General features: G+C 36.8%; 1 protein-coding gene across 5 annotated transcripts in view; it reads right to left on the bottom strand.

Annotated features, from left to right (window-relative positions):
• Positions 1–25,697, bottom strand: part of HDAC7 (histone deacetylase 7) — a 603,789-nt gene that overhangs the window by 186,406 nt on the left and 391,686 nt on the right. For 3 of the 5 annotated variants that reach the window (XM_053708255.1, XM_053708256.1, XM_053708259.1), the window contains exon 1: positions 13,663–14,303. The exons of 1 other annotated variant lie outside the window; for it this stretch is intronic. In XM_053708255.1, the coding sequence (XP_053564230.1) occupies positions 13,663–13,786 (124 nt within the window). In that variant the 5' untranslated portion in view covers positions 13,787–14,303. Of the gene's footprint in view, positions 1–13,662; positions 14,304–25,697 lie in introns of those variants that run through there. One more of the 5 variants, XM_053708257.1, reaches the window with a different exon arrangement.

The raw sequence follows: 25,697 nt of genomic DNA, 5'->3' as shown, positions 1-25,697 counted from the left end.
TGCATTAACAATCAGTTAATGACAATGGACGTACCTGGTACGTCAGTTGTCTAACAGAGTGCTGGAAGTGATCACAATCACTTCCAGCAGCTCTGAGGGTATTGCAGTGATGCCTCGATATGGAGGCATCCTGCAATACCCCTTTACAAGACTCCGATGCAGAGAGAGCCACTCTGTGGCCCTCTCTGCACCGGTAGTGATGGTGCCGATGGTGCCTCTGACCGGTGGGAGGAGGGAGCGTGTGCGCGCGCGTGCACGATGCGCACGTGCACGGGTGTGCGCGTGCACGTGGGCGCGCGTGCACGTGGGCGCGCGTGCACGTGCACATGCGCACATTAGCCACACTGACACCAATGAAAAAGTAAGGGGAAAAAATGTTATTTTTTTTTTTTATATTTAAAAGGATGGGTGTGGGGGTGGGGGTGGGGGTATTGTGGGGGGGCTGCTACACTACAGAAATAATTAAACACAAATAACAGTTATAAATACAATTAAAATAAGTTTGGTTTGTGGGGCCAAACTGGGTACTGGCAGACAGCTGCCAGTACCCAAGATGGCGGTAATTAGGTAGGGGAGAGGGTTAGAGAGCTGGAGGGGGGGATCAGGGAGGTTGGTGCTAAGGCAGGGGTCCATCACAACTAAAATATTTTATAATTTTTATTTAAAAAAAAAAAAAAACTCTTTTATTTAGTACTGGCAGACTTTCTGCCAGTACTTAAGATGGCGGTAACAATTGTGGGGTGGGGGAGGGAAGAGAGCTGTTTGGGAGGGATCAGGGGGTGGGATGTGTCAGGTGGGAGGCTGATCTCTAAAATTAACCCTGCAAGCTCCCTACAAGCTACCTTATTTAACCCCTTCACTGCTGGGCATAATTCACGTGTGGTGCGCAGCATCATTTATCGGCCTTCTAATTACCAAAAAGCAACGCCAAAGCCATATAAATCTGCTATTTCTGAACAAAGGGGATCCCAGAGAAGCTTTTACAACAATTTATGCCATAATTGCACAAGCTGTTTGTAAATAATTTCAGTGAGAAACCTAAAATTGTGAAAAATGTAAAGTTTTTTTTTTTATTTGCTCGCATTTGGCGGTGAAATGGTGGCATAAAATATACCAAAATGGGCCTAGATCAATACTTGGGGTTGTCTACTACACTACACTAAAGCTAAAATTAACCCTACAAGCTCCCTACAAGCTCCCTAATTAACCCCTTCACTCCTGGGCATAAAACACGTGGGGTGCGCAGTGGCATTTAGCGGCCTTCTAATTACCAAAAAGCAACCACAAAGCCATATAAGTCTGTTATTTCTGAAAAAGGGGATCCCAGAGAAGCATTTACAACCATTTGTGCCATAATTGCAGAAGCTGTTTGTAAATAATTTCAGTGGGAAACCTAAAGTTTGTGACAAAATTTGTGAAAAAGTGAACTTTTTTTTTTTTTTTTATCGCATTTGGCGGTGAAATGGTGGCATGAAATATACCAAAATGGGCCTAGATCAATACTTTGGGATGTCTTCTAAAACAAAATATATACATGTCAAGGGATATTCAGATATTCCTGACAGATATCAGTGTCCCAATGTAACTAGCGCTAATTTTGAAAAAAAGTGGTTTGGAAATAGCAAAATGCTACTTGTGTTTATTGCCCTATAAATTGCAAAAAAAGCAAAGAACATGTAAACATTGGGTATTTCTAAACTCAGGACAAAATTTAGAAACTATTTAGCATGGGTGTTTTTTGGTGATTGTAGATGTGTAACAGATTTTGGGGGTCAAAGTTAGAAAAAGTGTGTTTTTTTCCATTTTTTCCTCATATTTTATCATTTTTTTTTAGTAAATTATAAGATATGATGAAAATAATGGTATCTTTAGAAAGTCCATTTAATGACGAGAAAAACTGTATATAATATGTGTGGGTACAGTAAACGAGTAAGAGGAAAATTACAGCTAAACGCAAACAGTGCAGAAATGTAAAAATAGCCATTGTCATTAAGGATAAGAAAATTGAAAAATGGTCCGGTCATTATGGGGTTAATATACTTTTTACCTCTGTGATTACTTTGAATCTAAGCCTCTGCAGACTGTCCCATTATTTCAGTTCTTTTGAAAGAGATGCATTTTAGCCAATCAGAGCTGACCTATAAGCAACTCCACGGGAGTGAGCACAAGGTTATCTATATGGCACACATAAACTAGCGCTGTCTAGCTGTGAAAAACTGTCAAAATCACTGAGAGCTGGCCTTCAATGGTTTAGAAACTAGCATATAAGCCTACCTAGGTTTAGCTTTCAATACAGAATACCAAGAGAAAAAAGCATATTTGAAGATAGTATATTGGAAAGTTGTTTAAAATTGCATGCCCTATCTGAATCATGAAAGTTTAATTTTGACTACACTGTCCCTTTAACAAAATCCCTTTTTTTTATTCCATGTAAATAAAGTATGTATTACATTAGCTATAACACATAGATTTCAAAGCAGACTATGAACAGAATGACTGTGCTAAGGGAATCCATGTTTAAAAAGGACAGAAGCAAGTACATTATTATATTGTCACTTTGTTTGAATTTTTATTACTCAATATGCTTAGGCAGGACATATTGTACTTTGTAAACTGATATTCGTGGGTACTGGGGCTTATTTAGATAACTTACATGTTATGTTCCACAATACAGCCTATGCAACACTAAGGGTTCGATTCGAAATAATTTGCCGGCCTAGACTGGTTTTCCCGAGTCTGAAACTTGCAGGGGCAGCCCTCATGGAATTCTATATTAAAAAAAAAAGGTGCTGTCCCTGCGAGTGGTGAGCAGTCTCCCTTAGAAATAATGAGAGCTCTCTGCTATGTAAAAGTTTACAATAGAGAACGAATTACACAGGGAGAACCCAGCGTATGTTTAAACTTTAATATTACGCCTAATACAAATCAAATGACGCTGTGCACAGTTTACTGTACCTTAAAATTGCTGTCATTTTGGTATGAATACGTTTGCCTTTCAGATTCAGAGTAATTAGTGTTTTAAGGATTTTGATAAAAGCTCGCCACATTCTAATTTGCAAGAAAAAAACAATGAGACCTGTAGGGTGAAAATGTTTACATAATTCCGCTGGGATTTTCATTGTGAACCTTTGTAATGTATGCATCTCCTTTCCATATGAAAATGCCATATACACCCCTTAGCGAGACATCCTGTTTTCAGGGTAAAAAAAGTGGCTTTATAGAATTCCACCAGGGAAATAGAACTACTGGTGTGCATTCTTAAAGAATCTCACCAGCCCCGAGAGCGTTATAGAATACTGATGCCGTCTGTCTAGATATTTTAACTTATTGCAGTAACCTTTTAATATTACAATTGTAATTTTTATAGCATATTACTATATTGTGTTTATATAATCTAAATGCTCAGAAATAATAATAATACAACAAACTGCAAAAGGTTTACACAGATAGTTATAGTCAGCTCAAGAGAAGCAACGTACTACCTCAACAAAAAAGAAAAAACGAGGTTTTAACATGGCTGGGGCCCATTATTTTAAAGAAAATCAGCAGAATCAGAAAGCCCACAGGGTTTAATTAGAGGGGGGGGAAATACAGGAAACGGGCACAAAATAAATAATGAAATTATAGTGTAAAGTTTATTTAACTTAATTAAACATTTCGGCTGGATTACAAATGGAGCTCTCTTGAGTGCAATCAATACTGTTTTTTTGCACGTATATTAAAAGTCCAAAGTAACATTTTATTGGTCGAGCAATAGTCTAGGGAAGAAGTCGACAAATCTGTTTAAAATGTAAGCGCCAATAAAATGATTTAGGAGACAGACATACTTTTAGGAGTTAGACAGTGGTATTTCTATATAGATATATGGAGAATAATCAAAAAAGTTAGGAGACAGAGGTAAAATTCTAAGAGTCAAAGGCTCCCAGACTCCTGGGTTTGTCAGGCCCTGGTCTAGGGTGCTGTATATCTGCATTGCATGTCTGATAGTGGGGTGCACTAAATTCATCACATAAGACTTTTATAGAAGAGCTCAGTAAAATGTATGGCAATGGTGCGCTAAGATAAGGGTGCGGTAAGCAAATGGTGCACAAGTAGTGGAGTTTTTTATGTAGTTCTGTGCTTTACAGGGTGAATGAAAAGCAATGATTTGTTATTATTTTTTAAATCAGATTTTTTAAAATTTAAATCTGATCTTTTTATTTAAAAATGTTAAATAAAATGCTTTTTGAAAAAAAAAAATCTATATAAAGATAGATTCTATATAAGATACATTACAGTCCAAAGGTTATTGATCCTGAAATATAGATTTGTTTTTTTTAAATTATATATCAAGATGATGTATATTCATGGCTGTAATGTTTACATTTTTTGTTAAATTAATTCCATTAATCCATTCACAATGCGATGTTCTCCCAGAGGTTTCTGTCCGATTATTTTGGGGCAAATATTCTATCTTGGTTTTGTAGTTCTCAAAACTGTGTCTGCAGAAATAATATGCCCCTTCTTCACAGCAAAAAAAGTTATAAAAGAAAAACATACAGAGTTAAGAAATATACCTTAAAGGGACATAATCATGAAAGAAAGAAAAAACTTTTGGGTTTCAGATAGGGCACACAATTTTCAGATTTACTTCTATTATCAAATGTTATTCTTTTGGTATACTGTGTTAAAGGAGAGCAATGCTCTACTGGGGTATAGCTAAACACATTGGGTAAGACAGTGACAAGCAGCTAGCTCACAGAAGTGCATTGCTTCTGAGCCTACCTATGTATGCTTTTAAACAATAGATACCAAGAGAACAAAGCAAATTAGATAAGAGAAGTCAATTAGAAAATTGTTAAAAATTGCATGTTCTTTCTCAATTATTAAAGTTGATTTTGACTTCACTTTCCCTTTAATGCCATTGCGCCCCTACAAATCTATGTACAGGATTTAACCCATACTAAGTTTCAAGAAACTCAATGAAAAGAAGATTTTTTGGAATGGAAAAGACCTGCACAAGGAATTAAGTGTGAGGAAGGAGGGGCAAGCATCAAAAATGAAATAAAATGTTATTGCTTTAGTTAAAGGGCCATAATACCCAAATGTTTAAACACTTGAAAGTGATGCAGCATAGCTGTAAAAAGCTGATTAGAAAATATCACCTGAACATCTCTATGTAAAAAAGAAAGATATTTTACCTCAAAAGTTCCTCAGTAGCCACCTCCCATTGTAAAGGATTTCTAAGCAGCATTTTAGTTTGTTTGTCCTGGGACATCTGAAGGGATGAGCATTGTGCACTCTCATATTATTTCACCAATCAGGTAAAGGAAGCTTACTATGAAATCTCATGAGAGTTAAGTCAAATCTCATGAGATCACAGTAAGAGTTCATGACCTCAGCACTGCTGATGCTGATTGGCTGCTGTTCATTTCTTCCATTTTTTTTTTATTTTTTTACCTGCAGCTGGGAGCAGCTGAGTATAACTTTTTACACAGAACTTACTCTGCTGAGCTGAGGAGATTGTGAGGTAAAATATCTTCCTTTTTTACATAGAGATGCTCAGGTGATATTTTCCTGTCAGCTTTTTACACACTGCATCAGTTTCAAGTGATTTAGCATATGAGTATTATATCCCTTTAAATAAAACTATTTAAATTGTTATTATATAATCATTTTTTTTTTCTCCTTCCAATAAAGTACAGCTGAAAAGTTGATCAAATATGAACAATTAGCCTATTAAACTTGAGATAGTTAACCTCCCAATCATTTCATTCATTTCAGTGATCTATCTATGCATATCTGGAAAAATAATCTGAAATTGTACTATTCTAAAAATTATTATTAATAATAATAATAATAGTTTACTTCAGGTATCAAAAAGACAATATTGTACAGTTGTAATATAATATAATATATAAAATATAAATAATATAAATCCACATATAATACCAAATTGTGCTTTATTCTTAGTGCATCCTGTGCTATAAACTGCATCCACTTGTAATCTAGCCCATATTAATACCATCTAAAAGTGTTTAATATTCCTTTAAGAAAAAAAAAATCTGTAAACCAATACTTTCAGATTTTGCTATTGAACCTAATGCAAAACTGGCTATTCTCTTGCTTCCCACTCTAATGCCTGCTTAATTTTGTTCACATGATAATCTAAACCAGAAGTTGTTCAGGAGACGCCTGCATTCAGGATTATTTCATCCATTGTTGCAATACACTGTTGCATAAAACGTTGAGTACAATCAACAACTATTTATATCTGAATCAATTTTCAAATTATTTCATTTAAATGATATGTGCAAGTGCGAACAAGCCCTTTATGTATGCTTTTTTTAAGGCTATCCTTTGTTCTTCATCAGAGACTGTATTTAGAAATTTGAGCGTGTTTCTAAGCAGAATAATAGACTTGGCTATTAAATGAGTCTACAGCTGCACAGAAGCTGGTATCAGAAATCAGCCCTTTTATCCTATTACAAAGCTTACAATGGGACAAACAGGTTGCTAGTGAAGTTCCACTGACTAGCTTAGGATGAAAGCAACTGCATGGGCTCAGACACAACGTGGTAAGCATCAGGGCGCCTACAGTAAAAGAGAGTAAAGAGAAGTTAAAAACAACACTGTCCACACTATTCAAACGAGAGGGTTCCCTGGATTTGTATTTCAAACTGGTGACAAGGACAGTTCTAGACATAGGTTCTAGACATGTAAAAAGTTGACTTACCGTAAGGCAAAACATCAAACATGTGGGGTACAGGTAAGGGAATGCAATCTTCTACTACAGGGGTGGGCAGACGTTTGTAAGGAAAGGGCTACCTCTAATTTTATTCCAAGTGGTGTGGTCACCTAACTAAAAAAACACCAGTCTTGATAATAATAATTACAATAATGTATTTATTCAAAAAACACAAATAATAGTACAGCAGACACTGTATTTTTGCTACAAATAGGACCTGCTAGCTGAAAATTTTATTTTTGCTACAAATAGGACCTGCTGACTCCAAATTGTATTTTTGCCACAAATAGGACCTGCTGGCTGAAAATTATATTTTTGACACAAATAATACAGCTGTAAAAATGAGCTGCGCTCTTTAACAAATACAGCCACGCACTGTCTTTACTTACAGCGAGAGCTCTCTCTTTACGTCACGCTGGGACAGTCAAACAACCTTATCTGTGTACCGCGCCTGCGTATGATAAGTAGCCTCACAATGAAGACAGCTCGAGACTCATTCTACTAACTAATTTTATCGACTGGACGCCATGTCAGGTTTATTAGTGGGCAGGTCGTGTAACCAAAGTTAGGGCAGCGAGTTCAGCTACAGCCGAGTCGCACATGCTGAAGTACAGTGCCCATGCAACATCACAAGCAGCAATTGCAGGAGGACAGTTTCACTACTCTCAAACCTGTCTGCCTGCAACAATGAAACATTTTGCACTTAAAGTACCTTTATTTTATTCTAAATCCAGATTAACCCTCCTTTACTCCTTGCTCAGCGCAGAGTACTGGGACCTTTGAGGATTGGGGGCGCAACAGTAATGACTGTGTTTGCATAGGACCCCCTACAACTGGCACTGCTTGCTGTGCCAGTAACTGGATAAACTAAAACAACAATATATACTAACAATCATATTTGCAGTAATTAAAGGGACATACAAGTGCAAAATGATAATAGTTTGATATAACATTTATTATTACACTATTGCTTGCATATAACTATGGATGTAACTCCTGTAAATGTTAAAGCCAGAGCAACATTACACTACTAGATGGTAGTTAAACACATCTGGTGAGCCTGTAACAAGAGGCATCTCAATTTGTGTTACATTATGCAATTAAAGGGGCATTCCAATCTAAACTGAAATATGAATAGTTGAATTATATACAATATACATGTATAGGCAAAAAGTGCCGTGTTTAAAATGCTGGCGCACAGTGCTTAAAGTGAATGTAAATTTTGATGCTAAAGTGCCCGGTTTTAAAAAATTCGATTAAAAACAGGGGCACTTTAATTCATCAAAATTTACATTCCACTCCTGTTGTGAAAAAATACTTACCTTTAAAACTTGACAGCTGCTCCAGCTTCCTCCAATCGTTGCAAGTCATTTCTGACGTCAGAAATGATGGATAGGTCATCCTCCAATCGCAGCTTCCCCCGGGGGAATCAGTGTCTGATTCAACGCCGTGATTGGAGGAAGCCAGATTCCTCATTTTAGACCCAGGAAGAGGCTTTGCGACGGGTGGAGGAAGCTGGAGCTGCTGTCAAGTTTAAAAGGTACGTTTTTTTTTCTCAACAGGAGTGAAATGTCAATTTTGATGAATTAAAGTGCCCCTGTTTTTAATCAAATTTGTAAAAAACGGGCACTTTAGCATCAAAATTGACATTCACTTTAAATACATTCTTGAAGCTTTTATTAGAGGGGTTAGGGATAAGAAACGGGTGATATTTGGACTAATGCATCTCCTAATATATTGCAGGCAATGTTGTGCAAACAAATGTGCTAGTCAGTAAATACTTTTCATAAACCTGTAGTGCCCTTTAAAACATCTCCAATCAGTAGTTACAGAACATAAAGCTTTTACAACAATCAGATTTCGTAATCCAAAATATTAAAAGAATTTCATCATAAAATCAAATTGCAAAAGTACATGAGTAATATCCTATCATATATGGGGAACACAGGAGGAGGTGCAGGTTTGCATTATCTCAGGACAGGCTCAGTCCCAGCACGGAAGCATAACATACAGATCTACTGAAACATAGTTTAATTTGTCTCTTCCTCTCTCAATGTTCTGTAAAGCACATACTGATCAAAGAAATGAAAGTGGTCTAGCAATAAAATATGAGAATCATTTCCTGATAAAATGAAAACCCAAAACAATTACTATGGGGCTTTACAAATCCCTGACACCAGATAGCCAAGTCGCCTAATATTTCATTCCTGGCTACAAAAGTTGTTGGTAGTAGGCTTGATTAAAAATTAGATTTACACAGATCTTTGTGTGTTGCACTTTCACACTAATATATCCGGGGCCAAATATAGTGGAATGCTGCTGCCTGCAGCCATATTCTGTATTCTGAATTTTCGCCCATGCCTATTTGCTGGTGATTTCATGCATATCTATATACAAACACCATTGTTTGGTGCTAAAAGGGTGTGGCTGACAAACCAGTATTCTTAATAGTTTCTAAATTTGAAAATGATGTCTCAATCCCTAAATTTGCAATAGCTGTTTTAAAACTAACCTTCTTCAATCCTTCATCACACAGCTCCCAGGAAGCTTGGGGGGGGGGGCTGGTTAGAACATACAACAAATAATCCAGCATCCATAGAGACACATGGGATGGTCTCTATCAGTGCCTTGCATTTGTTGTTGTTTTTAAAGAGGATAATAGCTGGGGCCTCATTTTTTGTGGCTTTTGTGAGTAGTTTTATGATGTTACCTATACCACCATTCATATAGCATTAGTTTGAGATACAAAGTTGCAGAAAATGCACTGCAGTAACTGTAACCCTATCATTTCATTTGCATATAGGCCCAGTTATGTACATAGTGGCTACAAAATGACATCAGAGGCTGACAAATGTATATATTTACAAATGCACTCTCAGCAGGAGTTTGTTTACGGAAGAGGAGGATTTTATAAATAAATATACGAGGGGGTTAAGAAATTGATTTTCCATTTATCAGCCAGGAAGATTTTTGAGGCTCTAGCAATCTGCTCAGTATCCAAACAATTCTGTTTGTATCTTTTATATATGTAGAATATTACAAAAAAAAAATTATAACCAGATGTAAAGTACTAGGAGTCATGGCTCTCCAGCGCCCAGGATTTGTCAATGTTTGCAATGGAGATAATAATAATAATAATATACTGTAATACAGCAACCGACAATTATATGACATAATGTAAAAGAAATCACATGGGATTTAAAAATAGTCATCTGTGTAAATATGACAGAATGTAATACATTAGAAAGGGTTCGATTTATCAAAAGCTGCGCAAGCTTTTCGACCCCCTACAACTGCAGGTTCTCACAAGAGAACCTGCACGCCGTATTTAACAAGCAGCGGTCATTAGACCTCTGCTTTCCTAACCTTTCGCCATCTCTAAGGTGGCGAATTTCAATCTCCCCGGTCTCGTCCGACCGGGCAGATTAACAGCTCCTGCACGCGCGTGATTGGCTGTGCATGGGCAGGGGGCGGGATTGCACGTGAGAGCAAAATAGCGCTTGTGTGCAATGCTGAATTCTGCCAGGGGAATACAGCCTGCCAGAGGCGAACTGCGGCGGACAGGGGGGTGTATGTGCACCGCTGTCCGCCGCTGCTTGATAAATCGACCTCTAAATATGAATTATACAGACATTAAGAAAAGTATGTAATAATTAAAGTGACATGCCATTTTGATAGCATGCTGGGGCTTTATGCTGTTCTTTGCGTTTAAAACTGCTCTTATTAGTAAATATGCTCTGTAAACTGTACATGACACATACCTACCAATATGATCCACATGCACCAGACGCATGCATGTAAAAAAAACTTAAAGGGATAGAAAGGTCAAAAATGAGATGTGCTTAGATGGATTTAAGTTTGAAATAGAAGCATTTTTGCAATATAATTGTATTGGTAAAAATGCTTCAAATAAAGGTTATTAAGGATTTTCTGCTGCATACACACATATCCTGTTAGGGCCTGTGCACCAGAATTTAAACACCACACCTTCTCAGAGAGTCAGCAGTGGCTTGTATGACACAAATTATGTCTTCAAAAGCAATACACACCACAGCCAGCTCTCTAAGAAAGTGTTTGTAAGTCGGGTAAGAATTACTTACATACTATTGTGTTGTATAAAACAAGGGACATGCAATAATCCACAGCATTACAAAAACGGTGAGGAAGAGATTAAATTAGATCAATATATTAACATAAACCAGAGTATATGAAAGTGGAACAATAAGTACACATTTAATATGTTTTCAATATTCTAAATCCCATATTTTGGGTGCATGCTGTTTTTAGGATGTATACAATACCTATGCTACTGGCCTTAATAAACTATTTATTTCTATTAAAAGGTTATCATTTATTTGTTCCCATTTCTATCAAAACAGAATGTTTCTATAAGTTTATTCAGGGATCAGTTGCATTGGTTCACTGTATAACTGAAGTCTTCCACTGTTAAAGCACTACTTAGTTAATATTTGCCCGTTTTGTTTTTTAAATTCATTCAAGTGGGACTGTAATCACTGTATCACTATTCAAATAACACAGGTATGCAGCATATGCCAAAAAGTCTTGCGGGGCAGGAAGTTTGTGAACAAAAATACAATTTCCAGCAAGAGGAAGTCTCTAATACCTGATAGATTATAACAGCAGTAATCCTTACAACCAGTACTGTACATTCCTTAAAGATATACTCATCTAGATAAATAATATGATAAACATCAGTATGTTCAGTTTTCAAAACTAGTTAGGGTGAACACTATATGCATATAATTGTGTCATAATTCAGTTGTGAACATAATATCATAAGCTAGGCCTAAACGCTTGTTGCAGCACATGCACACAGCAGACAGCGTCCTCACAAAATCACGTGTTTTATGAGCTTTTAAATTTAAGGAAATGAACCAAGGAGCCGCTGGGTGTTTAGGGAGAGGGATCAGACAAATATATTTGGAAACAGCCTCTTATGTCATGAAATATATGTTATATATATATATATATATATAAAATATATATACACACGCATATACATACACACACACATATATATGTATGATTATTCTGATCAGTAATTAAATAGCTGTCAATGTATATCTGCATATAAACAAAGCTTACAATGGGCAGCAAACATACAGAACTTGGTCTAGCTACAAACAGTTATTGATTATCTCTGCCTTACAAAGCATTACTTTTAAGATTCAATTTGTGTAGTTCAGCTTTAATTAAATATTTCCTTTGTAATTCTTTACTAGGTGAACAAATTTCCTTAACATTTTGAATTCCATAAAATTAAATTATTTATGACTTTACAACAAATATATGAAACCTGGATCATGTCTTTTTTTTTAAACTAGACACCAGAAATTGTAATAAAGTGATTAGCACTGAGCTAAGATATTACTAGAGGTGTCTTATTAAAGTTCCACATTTTATGTAATTGGGACTGTAAAGTTAAAATTAAACATCATGAGTCAGACAGAGCTGCAATTTTAAACAACTTTCAAATTTATTTATATTATTAAAGGGATAAAAAAAAACATGTTATTTTGTGATTCAGAGCATACAATTTGAAAAAGTTTCCAATTCACTTCTATTATAAAAATTGCTTTTTTCCCAGACAAATTTGGGTTTGAAGTCCCTTTAAATTTGCTTTGCTCTATTGGTATCCTTTGTAAAGCTAGGTAGGCTGATAGAAGCTTAGGAGAGTGCACATGTATTTAGCAATTTATGGCAACAGTGTTTGTGGCTATGTATAATATTCCTATAAACTTTGTTGCAAACAAAGCTGCCAAAGGGCTAAAGACACATGCACACTCTTGAGCTCAACTTGGATTACTCTTTAACCAAGGATACCAGGAGAACTCAGTAAAATTGATAATAAAACTAAATTAAAAAGTTATTTTTAATGACATCCTCTAATCCAATAAATGTAAGTTTATTTTTTACTTTATTGTCCTTCATACAAAGGAACATTTACTATTTTCTTATGTCAATTAGCTTATTTTAAGCCTTGCAATGCAAATGTCAATTTGTATGGATAACTGAACTTTTATGTTTTATTATTTAATTACAGAAACTTGCCTCAGGCATATCTTTTTATTATTTTAATATTCTCATGAAGCGCACAGTAGCAGTTATGTGGCAGGAAGAACGGGCTTAGGAGGTCAGAGGTCCATCCTGTTTCTATTTTAGTGCTACCAAGGGCTGAATGGGTCACAGGCCACTCCTGTGTATGTGTCATTGAGTAGTGTTCACATAAAGTTGTCTAAACCTGTGTCATCACAGCCTCTCCTTTCAGGTCTTGTCACTATGCCCTTTCAAGAGTTCTCACCTGCAGTCTTTTTATGACTGCATCTTATTGGTATTTCAGATGAGATAGGCAGAGTTCATGGGTCCAATGTCCTTCCCTATGTTTCACTTTGTCACCAAAGGGAGGGGACAAATAATTCTCCCTGGCTAGCAGGTCACAAAACAAGGTTGGGTTCTACTCTTTGTAAAGTGTAGGTCAGCTATGCCCTTTGTATATGTCCTAGATTTACTAACAATCTTATAATTGTACAGTGAGACAAGACTTTGTAGTGAATCTGATGTATGGAGACTCATTTGAGTGAGCGTCATCAAACATTGACAAACTGCATCCCAATCTCACTGCATATATTTTCCATTTCTTAGTGACTATAGGTCCCTAAATGATTATAATTTCTCTTCCCCGAGATATAGTACTTGAATACTGGTCTATGGTCAGTGACAATACAAATTACTATCCCGCTCAGTTATTTATGATGATTCCTAATGAGCTAATCCATAAACTCAATTGAAACTGAGGCTATTTGTGCATCTCTATATCATTTCCCTATCCCTGCAAGATATGGCTGACGGTTTACTGTGCATTTATTGCCCTTTTATACAATTAATAAACACAAAGCAGCACGTGTTTTTCCTACCTGGTCCCGCAGCGCCGCTTTTCTGGCCGTACCTCAGCCCCGGATTACCCCGTCTGATGCCATCTGCGGAAGAAGCAGAATCAGCCTCGTAAATGGTGTTTAACATTTGATGTAATCCAGGCATGGAGGCGACTACAGGAAGAGGTGGTAGCGGGCACCCGGTCCCTCTGAGTCCTAAATGAACAACAGCATCAGCAGCGCTAGGCTGCGAGAATAAATGCAATGAAGAGAGATCCGGCTACCAGGGGGTAGTAGTAGCAGCAATAGCATCCAATGTTAAATCCCTTCACAAAGCTTTGCAAGTTCACTTTTTTTTACAACACAGAGACACTCCAATCCGACAACGTCAACTGCTCTGCCATGATTATCTAACACGTCACCTAACTTTCCAATAACTCCAACAGACAATCCAACAAGGGGTTAACAGCCAAGCATTCCAATGCCAGTTTGTGTGCCACTTTTACCTAAACAACATAGTCTGGATTTTGCTTTACAGCGACGCTTAGAATGGGAAAGGCAGCTGCAAAAATACAGAGACGGTCCACTTTGGAAGAAGAAAAAAGTTATTGTAATAAAAATAAAACATATGCCCTGTGCTGAGAGTCTGCTTCACCTGCACTGTACTGTGTCTGTGTCTCTCTGTAGACTGCTCTGGGTGTGCACACAGCTCCGCACTGCCCCAAGCTGCTGAAACTGACAGAAATAGCTCAGCAGGAGGAGGAGCTGGGCCAAAAATAGACCTAATAGCATAAGCCAGCTACACACACACACACATACATACAAGAGAAGTATGCATTGTTTAGCAATGGGCACCGATGAGTGGAGGAGGTGGCAGCCAATCAGTTATCAGGAAGTCCATGCTTTATAAACCAGTTTGATGGCTCCATCTGGTGAAGGGATTTGAACAGGAAAGTAAAGCACGGGTCACATGTTTCCTTCCTCCTATAGCTCTGCAGGTTAAAACAGGGGGGTAATTTTAGCTATTTATTTATGTTTACAGTCAGAAGCAAGAAAGAGAGGCAGGCTGAAGAGGCGGGAGGAGTGACATGTCAGAAAACAATACAAATGTAACAAACTCCACTACCTCCTTCTGGCCTGTTTTGTCTTCAATAAAAGGATGTTGAACTACCACATTTCTTTGGTGCTTAGAACAGAACGTGTTTTTAAAGATTAGTGATGTATTTGTTTCCTGCACAAATATGCTGTCTATGACATGCTTGTATTATAAAAATAACAAGAAATTTGTAGTTGTTTTTCATGGACATGCAATGCTTAAAATAGTTTAGATGAATGCAAGAAATGTTACTGACTCCTTGTTTGCCAGTGAGGTCCGCAATGCATTGCTTGGGGCTAATCAGCTCAGCTTGTGTAATAACTGCTGTGAGAATATACTCGTTTTTCCCATACACTGACTTCATTTACAGCACCTAAATGTTGTTGTTTTTTTTTTACTCAGATCCATTACACATACTTCCTGCATTTAAAAGACCTCAACATCCAACACACACATTTTTAAAATATTTGAAGTACTGTAGTACATTTTGTATGTGGAACTCACAATTTCTATGGGCATTTATAAATATGTTTAGCTATAGGCATTATGTAATCATTGCTTATTTTCCACATTAGTACAATATTATTAATACTATTCATATAAGTACTGTATTTGATTTGGCTTTGTCATGATGAGGTCAGGATTTAATGCACACAAACACATTTCGAATTTTCCATATTTTTTTTTTAATTATGCATAGTAATAGAAAACTATAATCTGGACTGGATTGTATAAGAATAGACTTCAAGCACAATTTGGTCAAATGGACATTCAGATAAAGTGTATACTGCTTCGGCTCCCTATACACAATGTATAACTGTTTTAAGCTGGAGGGGGACAATACATATAACCAGTATTTGTTTATAAAAGTGACTTATGTACCAGAAGATTCTGTTTAAATTATTTTTACTTTTTATCATTAAAGGGACATAATACTTATATGCTAAATCACTTGAAACTGATGCAGTATAACTGTAAAAAGCTGAAAATATCACCTGAACATCTCTATGTAAAAAAGGAAGATATTTTACCTCACAATCTCCTCAGCTCAGCAGAGTAAGTTCTGTGTAAAAAGTTAAACTCAGCTGCTCCCAGCTGCAGGTAAAAAAAAATAAAAAAAAATGAATAAATGGACTATTTTACTGTGATCTCATGAGATTTGACTTGACTCTCATGAGATTTCATTGTAAACTTCCTTTACCTGATTGGTGAAATAATATGAGAGTGCACGATGCTCATCCCTTCAGATGTCCCAGGACATACATACTAAAATGCTGCTTAGAAATCCTTTACAATAGGAGGTGGCTACTGAGGAACTTTTGAGGTAAAATATCTTTCTTTTTTACATAGAGATGTTCAGGAGATATTTTCTAGTCAGCTTTTTACTGCTGCATCACTTTAAAGTGTTTAAACATTTGGGTATTATGGCCCTTTAAACGTTTTTAACAGATCCAGACAAGTGGGGGCGACGTGTGACAAAATCACAACATTGCGCATACAAAACAGAGCTCAGTAAAGCTCTGTATTATGTGTGTAAAGCTCTTTGGAGCACATTTTACTTGTTTTGCACTATAAGCCTTTCTCTTTGAGGTGCAGTGCAAGAAGAGCTCAAGAACAGTTTATTAATACACGAATATCTTTTGAAATACTTAAAAAAATTCTTTCATGATTCAGACAGAGAATACAATCTTTTTTAAAAGTTTCCAATTTACTTCTGTTATCAAATAAGCTTTGTTCTCTTGTTTTTCTTTGTTGAATAGATATCTAGATAGGTAATGTCCACATGTCTGGAGCACTACATGACAGGAAATAGTGCTGCCATCTAGAGCTCACGCTAATGTATAACATTGTTGCTAAACTGCTGTTATATAGTGTTGCAAACACGTGCACACTCTTGGGCCTTCCTACTTTTCAGCATAGTATAACAAAAAGGCGAAGAACATTTGATAATAAAAGTAAATTGAAAAGTTGTTTAAAATTGCATGTTCTATCTGAATCATGAAAGAAACATTTTGGGTTTTATGTTCCTTTAATTTGTTTCATATAGTCCACTGCTGACTCTCTGAGAAGGTGTGGTGTTTGAATACATGGGTCCTTACAGCATATGTGTGTATGCCGCTAATGCATGTTTATAGCAAAAATGCTAATGCTCATGCACATTCCAATTTAGACTTTTCAACCCCTTCTTTAGTAAGGCTAGAGGAGAGATGGAAATGTCTAAATTGGAATGTGCATGAGTGCATTTTAAGTTTGAACAGAAGCATTTTTGCTATAAACATCCATTAGAGACTTTTAATAAAATAACAGTTTCTATGGTTTTAAAACATTTACTTTGTATGTAGACCAGGCCTGCCCATTGGACAGGGCAAGAGCGGCACCAGCCCATGGCCCTATACTTTGTGGGCGGCCTGCACTGTCATCAGGGTTGATGGTATGAGAATGTGCAATACACATTCTGTTTAGTTTATGAAGAAGTGTTTATGGTATCCGCATATTTATTCTTTATATAGGACACACTGTACATTGGGACATTGGTGGGCCATACACAGGGCAGAGCATACAGAAGGAGGGGAATAAGGGGGCTGGGCTGATGGGCCCCACAAATTTGTCCGAACAGGTTAAATATCTTAAATCACTAATCTCCACAGCCCTGAATACTGATAGACATCTGTACAGTTCCCAGCAACCCAGGCAGTTAACCCCTGAGCTGTTTGAGTGACAGGCTCACAGGGAAACTTCCAAACGTTATCAACACAACACACAGAAAATCTGGCACTCACCAGCAGGCACACAGCAATTGCATATACAGGGAGTGCAGAATTATTAGGCAAATGAGTATTTTGACCACATCATCCTCTTTATGCATGTTGTCTTACTCCAAGCTGTATAGGCTGGAAAGCCTACTACCAATTAAGCATATTAGGTGATGTGCATCTCTGTAATGAGAAGGGGTGGGGTCTAATGACATCAACACCCTATATCAGGTGTGCATAATTATTAGGCAACTTCCTTTCCTTTGGCAAAATGGGTCAAAAGAAGGACTTGACAGGCTCAGAAAAGTAAAAAATAGTGAGATATCTTGCAGAGGGATGCAGCACTCTTAAAATTGCAAAGCTTCTGAAGCGTGATCATCGAACAATCAAGCGTTTCATTCAAAATAGTCAACAGGGTCGCAAGAAGCGTGTGGAAAAACCAAGGCGCAAAATAACTGCCCGTGAACTGAGAAAAGTCAAGCGTGCAGCTGCCAAGATGCCACTTGCAACCAGTTTGGCCATATTTCAGAGCTGCAACATCACTGGAGTGCCCAAAAGCACAAGGTGTGCAATACTCAGAGACATGGCCAAGGTAAGAAAGGCTGAAAGACGACCACCACTGGACAAGACACACAAGCTGAAACGTCAAGACTGGGCCAAGAAATATCTCAAGACTGATTTTTCTAAGGTTTTATGGACTGATGAAATGAGAGTGAGTCTTGATGGGCCAGATGGATGGGCCCGTGGCTGGATTGGTAAAGGGCAGAGAGCTCCAGTCCGACTCAGACGCCAGCAAGGTGGAGGTGGAGTACTGGTTTGGGCTGGTATCATCAAAGATGAGCTTGTGGGGCCTTTTCGGGTTGAGGATGGAGTCAAGCTCAACTCCCAGTCCTACTGCCAGTTTCTGGAAGACACCTTCTTCAAGCAGTGGTACAGGAAGAAGTCTGCATCCTTCAAGAAAAACATGATTTTCATGCAGGACAATGCTCCATCACACGCGTCCAAGTACTCCACAGCGTGGCTGGCAAGAAAGGGTATAAAAGAAGAAAATCTAATGACATGGCCTCCTTGTTCACCTGATCTGAACCCCATTGAGAACCTGTGGTCCATCATCAAATGTGAGATTTACAAGGAGGGAAAACAGTACACCTCTCTGAACAGTGTCTGGGAGGCTGTGGTTGCTGCTGCACGCAATGTTGATGGTGAACAGTTCAAAACACTGGCTATATTGGTCACTGATTTGTTTTTGTTTTGTTTTTGAATGTCAGAAATGTATATTTGTGAATGTTGAGATGTTATATTGGTTTCACTGGTAAAAATAAATAATTGCAATGGGTATATATTTGTTTTTTGTTAAGTTGCCTAATAATTATGCACAGTAATAGTCACCTGCACACACAGATATCCCCCTAAAATAGCTATAACTAAAAACAAACTAAAAACTACTTCCAAAACTATTCAGCTTTGATATTAATGAGTTTTTTGGGTTCATTGAGAACATGGTTGTTGTTCAATAATAAAATTAATCCTCAAAAATACAACTTGCCTAATAATTCTGCACTCCCTGTATAGTTTTAGATAGATGATAGATATGTACTTTATGTCCCTTTAAATAAGTGGTCTATAGTTGATGAGCTGCCCAAGGCACTGGGAGATCTGCTTCTGCCAACAACCCTCTACCCACTAGCAATTTTAGCTTATATTTACCTTTTATATTTGTCAGGGGTAGATGAAGGGATTGTGCACAGTCACTAGATAACCAAGGATAAAAGATTTGTAATAAATTTAATAAATAAAACTTTTTGGGAGCGTAGGAGTCGGAAGTCATCGTGCCATAAAACTGCCGCTCAAAATGTCCCTCTCCTTAAATCCGGATGCCCTAGGTACAGGTCTAGGGAAAATTTGCCCCTACACTTTTGCGGAATCAATATTTTGCGCTCACTTGTAATCTGGCCCATTATCTTTTAAACCATTTTCAAAATGCTTGTTGGCTTTTTTGTTCATATGCTTGTTGGCTTGTGGGAGAGTTCTTTGTGAGCCAGTGAACTTCTATCCCACAGGCCAGCTGTGGGCAGACACACTTCCTGTGAGTTTCAACATCAAAATAAACTTAACTGAACCTTCTTCATGCAAAAAATATATTTTTAAAACTTTTAAATTAAATAGTGCTCTTTCATATGCACAATAGACATTTGTTTAGTTTATTGTCCCTATAAACAAATCCCTTTAAACAAATCCCTGTGTTTGCTGTGTTTTTCTCTGAAGCTGATTCACTAAGATTATATGAGTCCATTCACAGGTTATTAAGTATTTAACTCCCTCAACCCCATGCCTGCCTGCTTTTTAAAAATGAGCAGTGGTTCATCAAGTGTGGCTGATTTTTGTTTTTAATGTTAATGTCTGGGCAGATGACGTGCTCTGCCCATGTGATAGACTCAGTGGCAATATTAGATTGCAAAACTATCAGTGCCCCTATCCAATATGAGAAGAGAGTGCATGTGTGTATCATGCTTCTCATTTTGCAGCATCTTAAAATTAGATTTGGAGGTCCCATGAAGCTAATCACTCCTCTCATGGATGGACCACACCATGACTTGAGTGTCCCTTTAAATGCTCTTTAAAAACTCACCTTATCATTGAAATAACATACCACTCAATGTATTAACACTTCTCTTTTGGTACCAAATTTCTCTGTCACATGATTTTAACTCGTTTCCACACTTCAGACATCTCAAGTGACCAAAGAGGAACATTCACACTCTTGAAAATAGTCTCACTATTTTCTGCCTTTCCCACAGTGCACTAATATCTGATATGCATTGCAAAACACACTCTTGGCCTCCTGGCCTTTCTGTATCTCAGACATAGAGAAAACATCACAAGGGCAGAAAAAAAATGATGAATGTTGATAGGGCTAAGCAGTATTTTGGAATTTCCCATTAAAGGGACATTAAAGTCATACTGCATTTAAAAATATTTGCATGCAACACAATTTTTTTTTTTTTTTAAATGTTAAACTACAATGTTATTAGCACAATTTGAATAGGTTTGCAGACCTGTGAATATCCTTTGAAAAGCCTCATGAGTGTTGTTTTCTTATGGCATTCGCTGTAGCCAATTAGGGACATATATAAAGCTCCTGCACGTAACAAGCAATCACTGTGCAGCTTGCAAGAGGGTCAGAGTTCTGAAATGCATAGAATCCACTTAAAGGGACTCCAAAAATGTTATTGTTTAAAAAAAATAGATAATCCCTTTATTACCCATTCCCTAGTTAGTTTTGCATAGCCAACATGGTTATATTAATATACTTTTTACCTCTGTGATTACCTTGAATCTATGCTTCTGCCGACAGCCCCCTTATCTCAGGACTATTTATTTATTAGGTATTGACTTGCATTTTAGCCAATTAGTGCTGTTTCTTGCCCAACTCCGGGAGTGAGCACAATGTTATCTATATAAAACATGTGAATTAACAGCGAATTGTTGTGAAAAGCTAATAAAATGCATGTGATAAGAGGCTGTCTGTAGTTGCTTAGAAACAGGCAGAGATTTAGAGGTTTAAATGTTATAAAGAATATTAATATAACAATGTTGGTTGTGCAGAGTTGGGGAATGCATAGAAAAGGTGTTATCTATCTTTTTAAGCAATAACAATTTTGATGTAGACTGTCCCTTTAAAGGGACACTCAGGTTTTATTACATTTTCATGATTCAGATATAGCATGTAATTTTAAACAACTTTACAATTTACTTCCATTAAAAAAAAATGTGCACAGTCTTTTATATTTACACTTTTTGAGTCATCAGCTCCTACTGAGCATGTGCAAGAACTCACAGACTATACATTATGCATTTGTGATTGGCTGATTGCTATCACATGGTACAGGGGGAGTGAAAATAGACATAATTTTGAAATGTGTTAGAAAATAATCTGCTACTTATTTATTCAGAGTAAATGCTACTGTATTGTCTTGTTATCTTGCATTTGTCGATTATGCAAATCTACTGTGTTTACTGGTCCTTTAAGTCTATCTAGGGGAAGTAGAAAAACTAACATTTTCAGGAAACACAGGCAAAAGAAATAATAAAAGTGAATGGCAAAGTTTTTTCACCAGGGATGTAACTATAGTGGTCTCAGCTCTAGGGTGCCCATCAGGCCCTGCAAACTAGTGGCATATCTACAGGGGGCTGCATCATGTCAGGCCATTGTGCTCCTCCTGAGAAAAAGGGCTCAACCTTTTAAGTTAAGTAAATTAATTTCATTTTACATCATCGTGGCAAGGATTCCAAGAGGGCCGCCACAGTGTTTCTGTACAGAAAACAATGCCACCATATTTGTACAGGAAGGCTGCTAAGCGTGTATACTCTGGTGCAGTACAAAAACAAGGGAAGGATAAATCATAGTCACAGAAAAGTAGCTCCTCCTCCTATGTGGCTGCCAACTCCGCTTCTGTTGATGGCAAACAGAAAGGGCACTGTTAAAATGGGGGCCTGGTCACATCCTTTGCCCTGGGGCTAGGGTTGCCACCTGCCCCGTTTTCACCAGGACAGTCCCGGTCTGGGACTGTATGTCCCATGTCCCAGAACTAACGTCAAATGCTAGGAGCTCCCCCGGGACTGGCACGGCAGTGAGCGCAGATTTCTTTTTGCTGATATATGCAGTTCTAAAGTGCTTGACATTCATTTAGAAGCACCATTAACACTGCTTTTTGAATAGACGTTTAATCATTACAAGGGCACTCATTGTTCAGCATTGGAATAGTTGTAAACAATGATGTTTGTTAATAGTAAATGTGAAATAAACGTTTAAATGACTAATAAGATTGTTTTGCTAAATGTCATATATACTTTTCCACAATGTACACTGTGCTCTAAGTCAGGGAGGGTGTTTTCATGTAATGCACTGGCTGTGGCTTTTATATATATATATATATATATATATATATATATATATATATATATATATATATATATATATATATATATGAAAATGCAAAGGGGTACCAGCACTTCACATAAGCTACATACAAAACAGGCAAAGGGAAGGCACTCACCGTAATAATTTGAATAATTTATTCTCTAGTTAACGTTTTCGGGGTTGCCCCCGTCCTCAGACGGCTGACCATATTGCCGCTTTAAAAAGGGACACATATGAAAAATACATATGTCAGGGTTCTTATACAAAACATTTCTTTAAACAGCCCTGAAAATAGCCCTGACATATGTATTTTTCATATGTGTCCCTTTTTAAAGCGGCAATATGGTCACCCTATATATATATAAATTTGATTTCATATTGAATTTGAGGCCGCGAGAAGCCACGTCCCAAACCACGCCCCCAAACCATGCCCCCTCCACCCCCATTTATAAAGTGTCCAGGAATCTTCTGGGCAAAAGGTGGCAACCCTAACTGGGGTCCAGTGAGGTCTAGTTATGATTCTATTTTTCACTATACAAAATTTTACCTGTTATGGGGAATTAAATATTTTGTTTTAAGAGAAATGAAAGTAAAAAGCTAGAGCATGCAATTTTAAGAGACCTTTATTTCAATTTCCTTTCATTGACTTATTTTTCTTTCATTTGTTAAAAAGCATTTCTATGTAGGCTCAGAAATAGCAATACACTACAGGGAGCTGACATTAATAAACTGTTTATTAACTTAAATCACTCATTAGAATAAAGGGTGAACATAAAACCTGACTAGCTTGTGTATTGTTGTCTCCATTTCACTGTGCACAGATTTGAAGGGCTGAGGAAATGACCTGATAGTGCGAGCTGACCTGAGATGCGATTGGTCAGCTTCTACTATTGCATGCTGGTATATGTAGTACTCTTCTGTTTATTATCTAGGGCTGTGGACTATAACTGCACATTAATTAATGATAACTTTACATTGAATGGACAGGAAGATGAGGGTTTACAAATAGCACTGCTGCTTGAGGCAGTTTAAGAATTGCGAATAAAGATGGAAAGGGAAAAAAAGAAAGGAAACAAGACATGTCTTTTTAAGGTGGAATTTCATGGTTGCATGATTCCATTTAGGAAACCATGATTATTAAATTAAAATGCACTACTTAAATAAAAAAAATTCACAGAATAATTAATAGATCAAAACAATAAAAATGAATAAAATTAATATAATAATAACAATGGGACATTGGGGGCATTTGGAGGGGCACTGCCCCAATTGACTTCCACCACTGATATCTCCTTGTTTCATTTTTTTTATGTATGTCAAGTGTAATTAAAACTAATTAAAAAAAAAAGGAGGGCAAGTCTCCCCCTCGTTTCTTCCGGGAACAGGTGATCAGGAACAGCGCCTAACGTCACTCGCACTCCACACATTCAAACAGGAAGTTGCTGTGTGTTTGCCCAAACCCCTCCCTTTAACAACAGCGCTTCCGTCAAACCCTGACCACACCATTCAAGGTAGCATTCCGATTATAGGCCGCACCAATGATTTCAAGTCTTACATATAGGGAAAAAAGTGCGGCCTATACTCGGAACAATACGGTATTCAACAAAGATTTATTATTTTTTTGGATAAACTTATATTTGAAACTGTTTGATATACATGAGAGCAGAGTATGGTTGTGTATTTATTGAACAAAATATCAAAAGGTTAAACAACAAAGACAATTGTTCACAGCCTTCTTTGCTTATATTTACCAAAGGTGCCAATATTAGTGGAGGGCAGCACTGTATATATCATGCAACAGAGCAAACACTATTTAACTGTGAGGAAAAAAAGGTTAAAGGGACTCAAAACCAGTCCATTAAAAGCTAAATATACTCTACCTTTAATATTTTCCTTTACCTTTTAATTTCCTTAAAAAATATATGTTTTGTTAATCTAATTTTTAACAAAATCTATTCCCATTTACCCTAACCTTATCCTTCCAGACTCAATAGAAACACGCATTCTGATTGGCTGTAGAGCTCAGCTTATTGAAGAGGGAAAATATTGGATGCCAAGTTCGGAGTATGTGTACAGTAAGGGAATGAAAAGGTGATGGGGGGTTGATTTTATAAAAAAATGCATTATCAAAACTTTCTCATGTATCCTTTAAGTTAAACCTGTTTGTTATCTTTATCTTTAAGCTAGCTGGAAGTATATATCTGTGTACAACTGAACCATAGGGACTGATTGTTTTCTAGCTGATAAGTAGAACTCCAGTACTTTATTAGTGGACACTGACTCTACTTACAAGAGTTAAAAGAAAAGTAAAAATAAAAATATATATATATGTTTTTTTTAATTTTAGAGCAGGAATATCCTATTTACAAAAAATGTACTGCATTTCAAAATGACCTTTTAGGTGCAATTAAGAACAACTGATGACTTTTGTATCTCTTTAAATACTTTTTAGCATTATTAATAAATGTATCATTATCAATAATAGAATAAAATTAAGAAAAAAACTAAAGTCTTTAACCCCAAGATATGTAAACATTTACCTGCAAACTTAGGTGTGGATCACAATCCTGTAGAAAAGTTTATCAAATGATTTATGTACAAAAATCTGGTGTTTTATGTTGAAAATCATTAGATATGATTTTCTAAAGGATTGTGATAGATCCCCTAATGTCACAGTTTTTTAGTATTATATCTTATTACTAACACTGGGTTGAAATATATATACAATTCAAGACCCAGATAGATTTATTAATTTTCTAATTGAACTTTTGAGACAATGGGGATATATGATTATGCATGAAAACAAAATAGGAGCCAGAATACATTTTTAGTACTCTCCATGTGTGAAAACACTTAACAACATATATTTAAATAAAGCTCAGCACATTTAAAACTCCACTTAATTTTTAAACACATTTTTAATCTCGGATCAAAACATATTTGAAGTACTTCAATTTTGGGATGAAAACAACCTCCCAACACACAAAGTCAATATAAAACAAAATGAAAATCCTTTTTAATGAAAAGGTTTATTATCTTCTGAAGGAATACTTTGCCTGTTTGATCTCACAAAGAGCCTTAACAGTCAAATGATTGCTTCTTTCAAATACTTTTCATAGAATATTATAAAGTAGCTCCTGTCAATCAGGTTGTGAGCAGTGGTTTCTGGGAAAATAAATACCCATGACTGTTCTTTTATTGAATCGCTAGCTGATTGGTTGTGCATGGCGTACTGGCACAATGGGGGCATCACAAGGTTAATTGTGGCAGTCCCATGCTGCTAGCTGACTTGATAGCCCAAGGATAT

Source organism: Bombina bombina, chromosome 3, assembly GCF_027579735.1.
Source record: "Bombina bombina isolate aBomBom1 chromosome 3, aBomBom1.pri, whole genome shotgun sequence".
Classification (NCBI taxonomy): domain Eukaryota; kingdom Metazoa; phylum Chordata; class Amphibia; order Anura; family Bombinatoridae; genus Bombina; species Bombina bombina.
This window is presented reverse-complemented; position numbering and strand designations above follow the sequence as displayed.